The sequence below is a fragment of the Semicossyphus pulcher genome, unplaced genomic scaffold (assembly GCF_022749685.1).
Source record: "Semicossyphus pulcher isolate SPU_LCO1_2020_fin unplaced genomic scaffold, fSemPul1.0.p SCAF_3, whole genome shotgun sequence".
Classification (NCBI taxonomy): Eukaryota; Metazoa; Chordata; class Actinopteri; order Labriformes; family Labridae; genus Semicossyphus; species Semicossyphus pulcher.
This window is the reverse complement of record NW_027211704.1, coordinates 36,162,553-36,176,299: the sequence shown is the minus strand read 5'-3', so window position 1 is coordinate 36,176,299 and position 13,747 is coordinate 36,162,553. Positions and strand designations below refer to the sequence as shown.

Genomic DNA, 13,747 nt, shown 5'->3' with positions numbered 1-13,747 from the left:
CATTGAAACTGATACAATGCACACAGAGGGCGAGCTACATAAATGTGCGTCCTTAATGGACGTGAATGTGCACTGCGTATTGGAGAGAGTGGGAGTGTGTCCAGTTAGTTAATCGATCGTGAAAATTTGTAGCCAAATACCCTTTGGCTCTCACAGAGCGTTACAGCAGGAGCCCTGGAAACTTGAAACAAGCATGCGCAGCGGCCCGGAGAGAAACGAAGACATCAGTGACCAATTAAGCTGTTAATTTCGTGTGTGTGCGCCCTTGAGATCACCAAGTCGTATAATTTATGTTAACATTCATATAATCCTGTTGTGTAGCAAGACATATCCAAGTGATTGCACAAACATGTCATACATGTGTGACAGCAACTTTCCCCTCCAACCAGCCGCTACGCTCCGTTTTACAGCACTGTTCTATTTTTAAATACCGTCATTTACCGTATACCCCGGTATTATGGCAAGAAGGTATTACGATATGAAAAAATGGATACTGCCAAAGCCTAATGTGAAATAGAGTTTTACATTTGCTAAATCTCTATGCAGTTACATAGAACGGAGACACCACAACGTGTCCTCTTTTTCCTAACCCTCCGCCATTTATAAGTCAATGTTACAGCTAACATTGCAAGCATGTCACTGTCATCCCTTTCTTTTGATAACGATAACAGAAATCCAGCTAGTTAATTAATGTAACCCAGGCCTTATAGTCACTTCAAGTCGAGTTTATTTATATAGCACATTTAAAAACAACCAGAGTTGACCAAAGAGCTGTACAAGTTTAAAATAAACGGCACACCAAAACAACAAAACAACAATAAATGACAATAGAAAAAACACAAAGCAATAATATGTGTCTAAAACACTAGAAACACTAAGAGCAACCAAAGGCCATTGAAAACGTGTACGTTTTGAGTTTTATCTTAAAAGAGTCAGTGGAGGAGCAACATTTGATAGAAAGTGGTAGGCTATTCCAAAGCTTTGGAGCTGCCACTGCAAAGGCACGGTCTCCCTTACCCACTAGCCTTGACCTTGGAACAGCTAAAAACAGTTGCTCTGAGGATCTGAGGGGCCTAGTGGTGGAGTAGGGGCAAAGGAGTTCTGAGATATACGGGGATGCCAGCCCATGTGTGGCCTTAAAAACAATCGAAGAACCTTAAAATCAATCCTGTATTTAACAGGCAGCCAATGCAGGGATGCTAGTGTCGGTTTGATGCTGTCTCTTTTTCTTAAACCAGTTAGAAGTCTCGCTGCAGAATTCTGCACCAGCTGCAGGCGAGACAAAGAGGACTGGCCAACGCCCAGGTACAGTGAGTTGCAGTAATCTAGTCTTGAGGAGATTAATGCAGTAATGATGGTTTTCATGTCTTTGAGAGAGAGGAAGAATATGAGTTTGGCAATGTTCCTTAGCTGAAAATGGTAACCTTTCACCGCAGAGTTGATCTGTTTGTCAAATTTTAGTTCCGAGTCAAAGATGACCCCGAGATTCCTGGCCTGGGTATGGAGGTTTGATGACAATGGCCCTAGGTGGCTGGCTATACTACCTGTGGTGTTGGTGGGGACCAAAAACAATAATTTCTGTCTTGTTGTCGTTAAGCTGAAGAACGTTCTGTGGCTCGACGTGGGGTCATGCCGTTTTCTAATACGTCATATTGTGGGTCTGATTTGTTGGTGTGGGGACTTAAAATGAGTGTCATACGTGTGCCACTTCATAATATCACTCTCTTCTCCCCCTTAGTGTCTGGCCCGGTGCGGGGTGGCGTGCACGATCAGCTGCCTATTGCAGGGATCGACCTCATCCTTGGGAATGACTTGGCAGGAGACAAAGTGTTCCCTAGCAGTCCAGAGGTGACAGAAAATCCCGCTGCTGATGTGTGTGTTGTCCCTGCTACGCCTGACATGCCACCTGTTTTCCCCTCGTGCGTCGTGACGCGTGCCCAAGCGCGTAAGTTTGAAGAAGTGACTGATCTGTCTGATTCGTTTTTGAGCACTTCTGATAACTCAGTTAGTCCCTCTTCCAAAAATGACAGTGTTCCTGTCTCTGTTGATGTGCAGCTCGATGAGAAGAATTTGTGTTTATCTGTAGATAAAGTGGAACTAATTAAGGCTCAGCAAGCTGATAGTACATTGGTTGACTGCCTCTCTGCGGCACAGAAGCAAGAAAAGACAAAGCTTGTGTCTTACCTGTTTGATGATGGTGTGTTGATGAGAAAATGGTCCCCGTCAGTTGATGCGGAGTGTGATGTGGCTATGCAGGTAGTTGTGCCAAAAAAGTTTCACCAACAGGTGTTGAGTTTGGCCCACAATCACGGTTTGTCTGGTCATTTAGGGGTTAAAAAAAAGTGTTTAACTGCTTCCTCAGTTAAGTTAGGAGTGTCCAGCTGGGCTGTGTCAGTCTTTCCTTCGGGCACTCATTTGTTATTTTGCCTTTTTTATTTTCGGGGTGAATCCTGGGTGGGGATACAATTCCCTGGTGGGGGTAGGCATTTCAGGGTTTCAGCCACTGATAGCATAGGTAGGCAAAGTTTGTGTTAGGCAGGATCTGAGGACGGTTTGTGTAATTTGTTGTTTGAAGGTTAGTATATTGCCTGTGGGTTTTGTGTTTGTTGCATCCAGCATCACTCTTACCTGTTAGTGTTGTTAGCTGGTTAGGCCTTGCTAGCTTTGGGCTATTAGTAGTATTTTGTGTTTCCTAGTAGTGGCACTATGACAGAAGTTCTCATGGCTGGGTGCTCATCTTTAAATTCAGTGCCCGTGTTTGATGTTGGCAAGAATATTCCTCTTGTACCTGTGTTCCAGGAGTCTCAGGTCGAGTCCTTCTTTGTAATATTTGAGCGCATTGCTACTGCTCTGCATTGGCCTATAGATGTGTGGTCTATAATGTTGCAATTTAGACTATGTGGTAAGGCTCAGGAGGTGTACTCCTCTCTCTCTTTGGAGGACAGTATTAACTATGAAAAGGTTAAAGGTGCTATTTTGCAGGCTTATGAATTAGTGCCTGAAGCCTATAGGCAGAGGTTCAGGGGCCTTACAAAAACATCTAGCCATTCTTTTAGTGTTTTTGCCTGGAAGAAAGGGATCCTGTTTGATAGGTGGTGTTCTTCACTGAATGCTAAGGACATAGCCTCAGTGCGTGAGCTAATTCTGCTTGAAGATTTTAAGAACTGTTTGCCTGAACGTGTAGTGGATTACCTGAATGAACAGAGGGTAACTACTCTGCAGCAAGCTGCTACTCTAGCAGATGAATTTGCACTAACTTATAGAATTGTCTCTGCAAAGCGTGATTCTTTGTCTTGCAATTTCAACTGTAGCAATGGTGGCAAGAGTGGTGTCACATGCTCCAGAGTGTTGTCCGCTTCATGTCAAAGTTACGAAAAAAGTGTTTCTATTGTCACAAGCCTGGCCACATCATTGCTGATTGTAATGCTTTACAGTGTAAACAGCAGGCAGCCTCAAAATAAGTCAGAGGAACTGTGGTGGAAAGGTCATCCCCTGCAGATGACCTTGTGAACTGCACTTCAGGTGAGCCTGAAGGTGTGATGGAGCAGCAAGTGTCTGCTCCTATAGCCTCCACTGGCCCAAGGGAAGGTCAGTGGCCTGAGAAGTGTTTCTTCCCCAACCACGTGTTCAACCCCAGTCATCCCAAATCAAAGGAAGAGGTCCAGAGGAAGCAGACAAAAACGTCGGCTGTCCCCTGTGAGGTGTCGTCCACCTTGGTATGTGTGTGATCCATGTTTGATGTTTTGTCAGTGCCTTCTGTTGGTCAACTTGATTGCAAGTTGTTCAGCTCTTGGTGTCTGTCAAGTGTGGCATCACTTTTGCACAACCTTCTGTAAAGTCAGTAAGCTAATATACTTGTTAAGCTTCATTCTTGCCCCACTCTGTGTGATGCTGTCCTGTGATATGCGTTCCAGGTTAGTAGTGGGATTGGTACTGTTGCTTCCACAATGTGGTGTGTTTAGCAATGGCTTTTTGGTGAGTAATGTCACTGAAACATTTCATGGTGGTGGGTGAACTGGTGTAAATTCAATCGCACTTTGCTGGGGTATGTATCCCTTTGTAAACAAACTTTTTATAAGTTTGTTGTTATGGGGGGAGGTGTTACGTGTCGTAGTTTTGTGTTGTGTTTTCCGTGTGTGTCTTTCTCCTGTGCTCCTCAGGTGCTGATCTCCCCTTGCTGCAGCAGGTGATCAGGCACACCTGTTACCACTCCAGCAATCAGGCAGGAGTATAAAGAGCAGCAGAGAGGAGCCAGAACCAGTGGGCCATTCGGCTGTGTGTGTGACAGACTTCGTCTTCGTGTTCGGGTTTACTCTTTCAGTGGAAAGAAGGCGTTTCTTCGAAGCCTTAGTGTTGTATTGTTATTTGCCGTTTTTGGTTTATGCTAGTGTTTTGTCTTATAGAACAGCTTCTCTTTTGTTTAGAAGAAGCTCGCTTTGTGTTTCCTTTTCGCTTTAGTTTGTTAATAAATTCCTTCAACTTTGCCTATACTTTGTTCATCCCTTCTTTTTCCTGGGTTTTAATTTATTGTTACTCCCCTCATCCCCTAGCCCATTCAGGGGAACGTAACAATTTTGTGTGAGAGATTGTGTCATAAATGTTGGAGAGAGACACAGGCTGAAAGTCATCAAGGATGGCAGAGCAGGCAGACACCAGAGAGGGATCATAAGTGGACTGTGAAATATTAGATCGTATGAGATCATTTTTTGTGGAGAAAAAGTTTAAATAGTCCTCACAAATGGCTCTGGTCGGCCCAGGACAGGTGGCAGCGACAGGGTGGAGAACTGAATTTATTGAATGGAACAGAGCTTTGGGATTACTAATTTCTGGAGATGATGGCGGCAAAATAATTTGCTCTTGTGGCTTCAACAGATTGCTGATAATTCTCCAGACAGCCTTTCAGTATCTCAGAAGAAACCTGAAGCCTATCCTTTTTCCATTTGCGTTCTGCCTTACGACATAGTTGCCTAAGAGCACGGATGTCACGATTCAGCCAGGGCTGAGATTTGGCTCTCGGTTCCCTGACTTTCAGGGGACTACAGAGTCCAAGATGTCCCCGCAAACTGAGTTAAACTTTGAGAGCAATTTGTCTGTGTCCAGCTGAAAGGGGTTGTGCCTCAATAGTGTTGAACAGAGAGGAGGTTCTGTAGGCAGCTGAGAAATGACTTGCAGTTGATGTGTTTATGGAGCGGGAGTAACAAACAGGTAATTGAGAATTGTGGACGGTGTGAAACAAGGTGGAGAACCTGATACACTGATGGTCTGAGACATTCAAGTCTTCCACAGCAAGAGAAACAATGGACAGACCAAGTGTGAAAACTAAGTCCAAGGTATGTGAGTTGGACTGGTTACATGCTGAGTAAAGTTGAAAGAGTCCATGGTTCCAAGAAACTGAGCACCGCTGGTGTTGGACTGAGTGTCCACATGAAAGTTAAAATCCCCAGAGATGAAAATTATGTCATAGTTTAAAACAAGTGTTGATAAAAAATCAGGAAATTCAGCGAGGAAAATGGCATTCTTTTTGGGCGGGCGATACACAGTAACACATAGGATGGGATTTGTACCTCCTGTTTTAAACATAAACAACTTAAAACTGGTGTAAACATTAGTCCTGATGGGAGTGCATGGGTGGCATGTTTTTTTACAAAATGCCTGCAATACCTCCTCCACGTCCACAAAGCCTGGGTGAACTAAAGAAGTCATAATTGGGGGGACATAATTCTAAGAGCTGGCTATATTCACCAGACTCCACCCAAGTGTCAGTGAGGAACAGTAAGTCTGGGAGGGGTAAACTCATTTAGAATAAAAGTCTTAGTAGAGAGAGACCTCACATGTAAAAGAGCCATCTTACACATAGTGGGTGGTGGTGGAACAGTGTTACATTTTATGTAAAGAAGATTGATTTTGTTTTCCCATTTAAAAGTGCGTCGTGGACGGGAAGCCCTCTCTGTGAATATGGAGATGAACCAGTGAAGTTGTTATTGCCAATGGATGACAGTAGGGGGGGCTGGCGCTGGATACAGTAGGCAGGTAGGCAGTGTGTGGAGTGTAAACAGTCAGTCACGTTACAGTATTATCTAAGGTTATAGTATTAACGCAGAAAAAGTGGGGTATGTCAGTGCATTGTCGCTATGGAGACGGTCAGCTACGTCTGTGTGCGTTGCGTTGCTGTGATGTGAACGGCCCAGTTTTAGAACATTTATGATCAGATGTCGAGGGATTCTTTTGACAGTTGCATCCAATGCGAATCATTGATCTGAACTGGCCTTTAAAGTCGACAAGGTACTTTGTAGACAAAGCATAGCTTTATCCTCGCCATCCTTTTTCAGTTTACCAGGCCACACACGTTTCTTTGTTCAATTCACGTGGACCAACTCCGCCATCTTGAACCCACGCAGGAGGAGACCACCTTCATGGTAGCACTGCACTGTTGTCCTCTCTCTCTGACCCCCCACTGTCTCACTCACGCGCACACACACACACACACACACACACGTGTGGCGATGCTTTGTACATGTAAATAGCTGCTTGTAGTTAAGTTTAGGATAGTAATATATTTTTACAAGTGTCATCAATCATGATCGGTGCTGCTTGTTAAATAATAATATTCTAATTTAAAGAGCAGTTGTTTGTGATTGTTTATTTACATTGTGATGATAGCTGGTTGCGAAGGTCAGTGCTTGGATTCATACCTTCTTTTTCACTTTTAATTGATAATATTGATTATTTAATAACAATATTGATATTTTAACATGTGTAACATTGAAACTGATTTTTCTCTTTGGTTATTGTTCCTGATCCCAGGGTGGTGCCCTGTAATATTTCTGACTGATATATTTTATTAATATTAATGATCATAATTATTATTCATTTTTTAAATTAACAACCAAATGTCTCCAATCAAATCCCAACAGTTCATGTAGGACAGCCTGAGTTCACAGGGTTTCTTCCCGTCATGCAGAAGCACCTTTACAACTTGCAGGAGGAGCTTCTCACAGAACACACACACACATACGCACACACGCACGCTAGTGTTGGGAATTACATCTCTTTAAAGAGAACCGGATGTTATGGCTCCGTTCCTTTCCGAGAGTTGTTTAAAAGAGTGGCTTATCATTCGAGAATGTCACAACACTCACCTCAAGGATGACTGTGCAGATGAGCTTCACACATTGGATGATGGCGTCCTGACTGCCTGAGATCGTCACCTCTCTCTCTGTGGAGTTTGGGAGGAGATCACCTGCTACCTGCACCTGAGCACCTGTAGACTTCACACACACATATTCATGTTAAAGTCTTAGGGCCCTATTTAGACGTCGGAAGGCGCACAGTCTAAAGCAAATGATTGAGGGCGTGGCCGACGCTCTTTTGCTCATCACACGACGCACAATCTGGCTGCAAACCGAGGCACAGAGAGGTTGGCTTCAGTCCCTGGATTATTCATAGGCGTGTTTTCGGCATAATTTAAATCAAACCAATCAGAGAGTCAGCTCTCATTCCCTTTAAGAGCAAGGTGCGCCTGCAGGCAGAAGTGTTGCTATTTACACAGCTGATTTCAGTTCTTCTTATATAAACCGGACCCCCGGCATATTTAACATGTTTCTTTCCACTGTGCCCCTGCACACGCAGAACACACACAGGTCACTGTACGATACATATACGAAAGGTCGGCTTTAAATGTTTATTTACTTCTCGTTGCTGCTCAATCACATGGCTGTATTTTGTCGTACGTAATGAACACTCCGCGTAATGGGACTAACTGGACAGTGTTTTAATATCTGTGGGCACGATTGTCAGTGACACAGGTAGTTATGTCTGAGAATGGTGATACATTTACCTCCTGGTTCCGTGTGTGTGTGTGTGTCTCGGTTTCTGCTGTCCGTCTCAGTAGTTTTTGGCCTGTGCGTGGCTCGAGCAGGAATCTCCCTGAGGTGAAGCAGGTGTGTGAAGCAGGTGTGTGAAGCAGCGCTGAGCTTGTCTTCCGGCGTCACCAGATCGGTAACAAACCTAAAGCAGTATCGTGATTTAAGGAGACGAGGGAAACCAAAGCTTGCTGTCTGTCCCTAAAACACACTGCTTTTTCCTCACGAGTCTGAGTGACAAGCAGACTCGTGTTGTGAACTCTCCGATGTATGTCCATAATGCGCCCTCTAAATAGCAGAGACAGACTGCGCCATAGGCTTTAGACTTTAGACCAGTTTTTTTTGGTCTAAGGTGCAGTCGCTTTCTGCGTCCTCAAGATAGCAATGCGCCACCCGCTTGCCCAACACGGCCACAGGCGCTAACAGTGGTGCAAGATCACTTGCTATTTACACAACGTGGGCGCTGGACGTGAAAATGATGACTGCGCCGGGTGGAAGATAGGGCCCTTAGAGTTTTAGAGTAACGTGTGTCTCCTCTGTAGTGTTTAATGGATTATTATGTAATATTATAACAAGATATAATAGACATAAGACATAATAATATATAATGTATGATAATACAATGATCACCTCTCTGATCTCTTTGATCTTGGAGCCTCCCTTCCCGATCAGAGAGCCACACTGGCTGGCTGGGATCACCAGTCTGAGGCTCACTGCAGGTTTACTGCTGACCGAGCCGTTAGCCAGCAGAGCTAGCACGTCCTGTTCGAGAAAGGAACATGTTTACTGTGACACCTCTTTAACTGTGTATGTGTATGTACATGCATGCGTGTGCGTGTACCTCCTCCAGTTTCAGTGTGATCATGGTAAATGCTCTGAACACACAGTCTGTTGGTCCGCTGATGGTGATGATTCTCTCTGGACAGGAACCCTCTGAGATGTTGATCCTCGCTCCGCTCTGTGGGGTAGAAAGAGGGGAGGAGCAGGGAGGGGCCATGAGGGAGGAAGGGATGAGGGAAAATGAAGGGAGGACAAACGTGGACCAAAGGGGAGGTGATTTATGGCGGACGGGGGAGGTTAATGGAGGACAAGGAGGGGAGGAACAGGGAAGAGAGATAACACATTAGTGGGAGGAGGGGGGAGGGATTTGTGGACCAAGAAGGAGACGAGGAGGAGAACCTTTTTTCACAACACTACTCCTTGCTAAAGGAGATTCACCTGAGATACAGGAGGAGAGAGGAGAGGGAGGGGGAGAAAAAGGAGGGAGGGAGGAGAAGGAGGGGAGAGAGGAGAGAGAGGGAGGACAGAGGAGGGTGGGAGGAAAAGGGATTACCAGAGGGAGGCTGGAGGATGGAGGAGAGAGGGAGGAAAAGAGGAGAGCAGATGGCAGTTATTTGAGATTTTCAGGGAAGGAGGTGGGCGGAGGAGTAAGGGGAGAGGGGAGGACATGTACAGGTGGACAGAGATTAAGATGTTTTGATGAGGAGGAGGAGGAAAGGAGGTGGATGTAGAGGAGGGGGGAGAACGGGAAGAGATTAATTAAAAAGAAGAGGAGAAGGAAGAGGAGAGGAGGACATGATCAGGAGGAGAAAGATAAGATGGTGCATATATTTGAGGAGGTGCAGATACAGAGAAGGAGCGGTAATGATAGTAGGATGAGGGAGAGGGGGAGTGTGATTTTTTTTGCTCGCGCTCGGATTGTTTTTCTGCTCTTGGATTTTTTAAGCACCAGCCAATAGAAAACCAGGTACAGGGCGACCAATGACGTTGTACATGCTCACTGTTCACTCACTACCAGCTACCTCAGCATAGCTTAGCTTAGCTTAGCTTCAGCTGGTTCTGGTGTAGATGTGGGGTTAGATCAAAGAGCAGCAGATCTGAAGCTTCTTCATCTCTTTGTGTGAAAACTGTCCAGCAGTGTTTCTATGTCAGGTGGATTCAGCGTCTGTGAACGCACAGTAACCTAAACATTCAGGTGTTTTAACAACAGACAAAGTTTGTTTGTACAAAGTTAAAGACTAAAACTGTATGAAGTGTTGAATCTGTCTGTGTATCATACAGATATTATGAAGCAAATCAGCTGTTCATCTTGTCTCCATGTTTCAGGTTCATCATGAAACTAGAAATATAACTCACCTCCCTCCCTCTCGTCTCCCTCCCCCTCCCTCCCTCACCCCCCTTACTCCCTCTCTCCCTCTCGTCACCCTCCCCCTCTCCCCTCTCTCCCCCTCTCTCTCTGTTCTCTCTGGAGTGTTAATTCATGTTCAGTCGTCCTCTGTCTATCTCTCTGGGGACTCTGACTCGTTCCTCCTTCAGATTGTGTTTGTGTGTTTGCTCGCTCAGTCGGAGCTGAACTGAATGAATTTAAGCTCATTAAAACAAAATTGTTTTCTGTTTATAAAAACTGGAAGAACTTCTGAGTCCTATTTTCAGCTTTGTTCCAAACTGGATTCAATCTGAATTTAGGTGTCCCACAGATTTTGCTCCTCTTCATGCTGCTGCCGCTCACACAGGTAAAGACTCAGTGACAGAGGACTTTATTCTGGTTTGTCCTGTGTAATATGAGGAAGCCATGTAAAGGCGCACACACACACACACACACACACACACACACACTCTGCTTGCACATACATTAAAAATAACTCTGACTGTTAATCTGAATGATTCTACACCAGGTCTCGTCTCCTCACTGCTGTCTTTATGCCTGTAAGCTCCCTCTGTAAGCTTTCTGATAAACTCTGTGAGGTGTTCGCATCAGGTGGTGAACACATGAAAGAGGTGATGTGCTCGTATTCAATATTCATCCAGGAGGTGACCTGACTGAAGCTGTTAACCAGGCAGACTGACAGTCCACAGTCATTACAGCTCAGTCTGTGCTAAGCTAACATTAGCATTACATTATGTTGTCCGCACTGCAGATCAGCTGATCACTGAGGAACTGACCCTGTCACCTGTTCAGTGTGTGTGTGTGTGTGTGTGTGTGTGTGTGCGTGTGCGTTACTGTCAGAGCTGCTGTGTGTGTGTGTGTTTGTGTGTGTGTGTGTGCGTTACTGTCAGAGCTGCTGTGTGTGTGTGTGTTACTGTCAGAGCTGCTGTGTGTGTGTGTGTGTGCGTGTGTGTGTGTGTGTGCGTGTGCGTTACTGTCAGAGCTGCTGTGTGTGTGTGTGTGTGTGTGTGTGTGTGTGCGTGTGCGTTACTGTCAGAGCTGCTGTGTGTGTGTGTGTTACTGTCAGAGCTGCTGTGTGTGTGTGTGTGTGTGTGTGTGTGCGTTACTGTCAGAGCTGCTGTGTGTGTGTGTGTGTGTGTGCGTGTGCGTTACTGTCAGAGCTGCTGTGTGTGTGTGTGTTACTGTCAGAGCTGCTGTGTGTGTGTGTTTGTGTTACTGTCTCATGTTAGTGCCATTTTAAACTCTTTGTTTCTGGTCTTCTTTGCTCCTGTGTCCGGTCTCAGCGTCCTCTCTGTCCCTCAGTCTCACTGTTCGTCTCTGTTTTTCTTGAATCGATGTGAAGGCAGAGAGGACACATATTCCTCAGGGACGCTGTGTTCTTACATTTCACAGACTCCTGACAGCTGAAGATGTCAGCATCAGCACGGCTAACATCACAGCAGACGTATACCGTCAGATATTTAACTTCTAAAAATAGCTGCGTATGAATCTAAAAGTTTCTACTTATGTGACATGAGGTACTGACATTCTGATAAAATCATCTTTCACAATTTACTGTGTACACACACAGACAGAGTGTGAAGGGTTAAAGACGATGAACAGGAGACAGATGAGACAGAGGTGACAGAATATGCAGGATGGGGAGGCTGGGGAGGATGGGGAGGATGGTGGAGGATGGGGAGGCTGGGGAAGATGGGGAGGATGGGGAAGATGGTGGAGGATGGGGAGGATGGGGAAGATGGGGAGGATGGGGAAGATGGCGGTCTCGTACCTCTTCTCGTATTCTCTTCACTGTTTCTCCTTTCTGTGGAAAAAACACAAGACTCATCTCTTAACTTTGTTAACGTTCTCAGTTCTTTTCTTATTTAGAGACTTAAAATGATTTAATTTGTAATTGAGAAAATTTGCACTTCCTGTTTTGTCAGACTGTGTTACACTGAATGACCATGGTCACATTCTGAGTGTGAAAACACTTCTCTCTCGGACACTTATTGAGCACTGATTTTAAAATACATTCTTATTTAAGGTAATTAGGAGCCCTAAATGAAGAATATCTGGATTATATAATGTTTCGATGCGTCCTCACTGGAGAAACCTGCTGTTCGTGGGAAGAAGTTTTAACTGGACCTGCAGAGCGACAGTACAATACCGCTGTGATGACTGCAGCTGACAGACCACAGAGGAAGTGATGAGGTCATTATCTCACTTCACCCAGCAGTGATATATTCAGTGTTTTAACTCTGCAGAGCAGATCGTTTCAGTGTGAACACATCAGAATGACTGCTAATATTACACATTTTAAGTCACATTCATGGTTTATTTATATCCAAGCCGGACTAAACTGAATGTCATCCTGAGTGACGAGCCAATTTCAGAAAACCGTCTGAAGATGGAGGATTTAAAACGTGAGGAGGTTTTAATCTCATGTTCAGATTGGAGGATTTTTTCTGGTGAATTAAGTCAATCTGATGCTGTTACAGACGTGTTTTTCACTCAGACACTCAGACGTGTGTCTCCTGCATGAAGTAAACGGAAACTGAGTTTGTTTTTTGGACGAAAAAAGATACAAACTACAACTCACCTTTCCGATGATGCTTCCCACTTCCTGTGAAGAAAACACAAACAGGAAATGTTTCGGTTTTTGTGTTTGGAGGACAGATGGACACAAAAATGAGACATTGAGACAAAAACACGTGTTTTCTATACATCAGAAAACATTTTCTGTCTTTATAAATATTTAACATCATAAAAAACGGTTTACTCTCCTACACATGTGGATTCTGGCTGTGAGGACATTTATTCCTGTAAGAAAATCTAATGTCTCGGTTACTTTTCTTTTGTGTTAATTAAAGTGACAGACGGACTCATACAAAAGTTCACCTGCTGTTATAATAAGACTCATTTTGTGTTGAAAAAAAACAACAAAACACAGAGTTTGTTGGTCCGTCTCTGAACACCCTCCACCTCCCTGTGTGTGACCCTCAGCCTCTTTAAGTTCATGTTTAATGGAAATTTCAGTGTTGTCCAGAAAAAGCTTTTCATGTATCTCAGACAGGAGGAAACTGTGTGTTTGTTAGGGACTATTTTCAGCAGTGGATGAATCTACATATGGTGCTGAAGTATTTGTGGTCCGTGTGTGAGGTGTGTGTGTGTGCGTTCACGATGATAAAGGTGCAACAGCATTTCTCAATGATGTGATGTGCTTTCTCAATGGCATCACACACACACACACACACACACACACACACACACACACACACACATATACACTCACCTGTACAAGCCCCGCCCCCTTACCTTTCCGTGCATGAGGAGGCGCAGTGTGAGCGTCACTCCAGTCGCTCCGTCTCCAAACTGCTGCTCACAGCTCATTGTGCAGGTGGAGGTGTGGTGGGTGGAGATGTAGGTTGAATCAGATGCTGGGAGACGCATGAAGGTTGGTGGCGTACGGAGCTTTCCAGAACACCACAGAGAACCGTCAGAGAACCAGAGAGGAACTTCAGAGACCCCTGGAACTGTGAGGGGTGAGGAGGGTCTGAGGGTGGAGCGTGAGATAGTGGAGGTGGTGTCAGGGGGCAAGTTAATCTTGCTTCCTGCTTCTTCAGACTCTGTGGAGAGAAGAGAGAAATGTTTGTAACTATTTGGCTTTTATAAGTTTCTCACACATCCAAACAGTTTCAGTCTCCATCTTCACTTCACGGAAGCTCCCTTTAAAATT

The 13,747-nt window shown here is 44.8% G+C and overlaps 1 protein-coding gene across 1 annotated transcript in view; it reads right to left on the bottom strand.

Annotated features, from left to right (window-relative positions):
* The window catches only part of LOC138605850 (poly(rC)-binding protein 4-like), a 45,321-nt gene extending 31,794 nt beyond the window's left edge, over window positions 1–13,527 (bottom strand). The window contains exons 1-6 of the mRNA XM_069678303.1: window positions 13,327–13,527; window positions 12,611–12,634; window positions 11,801–11,833; window positions 8,704–8,820; window positions 8,493–8,624; window positions 7,140–7,268 (exon numbers count right to left, since the gene is read on the bottom strand). Of these exons, the coding sequence (XP_069534404.1) occupies window positions 7,140–7,268; window positions 8,493–8,624; window positions 8,704–8,820; window positions 11,801–11,833; window positions 12,611–12,634; window positions 13,327–13,461 (570 nt within the window). The 5' untranslated portion in view covers window positions 13,462–13,527. The remainder of the gene's footprint in view (window positions 1–7,139; window positions 7,269–8,492; window positions 8,625–8,703; window positions 8,821–11,800; window positions 11,834–12,610; window positions 12,635–13,326) is intronic.
* Window positions 13,528–13,747: the final 220 nt, after the last annotated feature.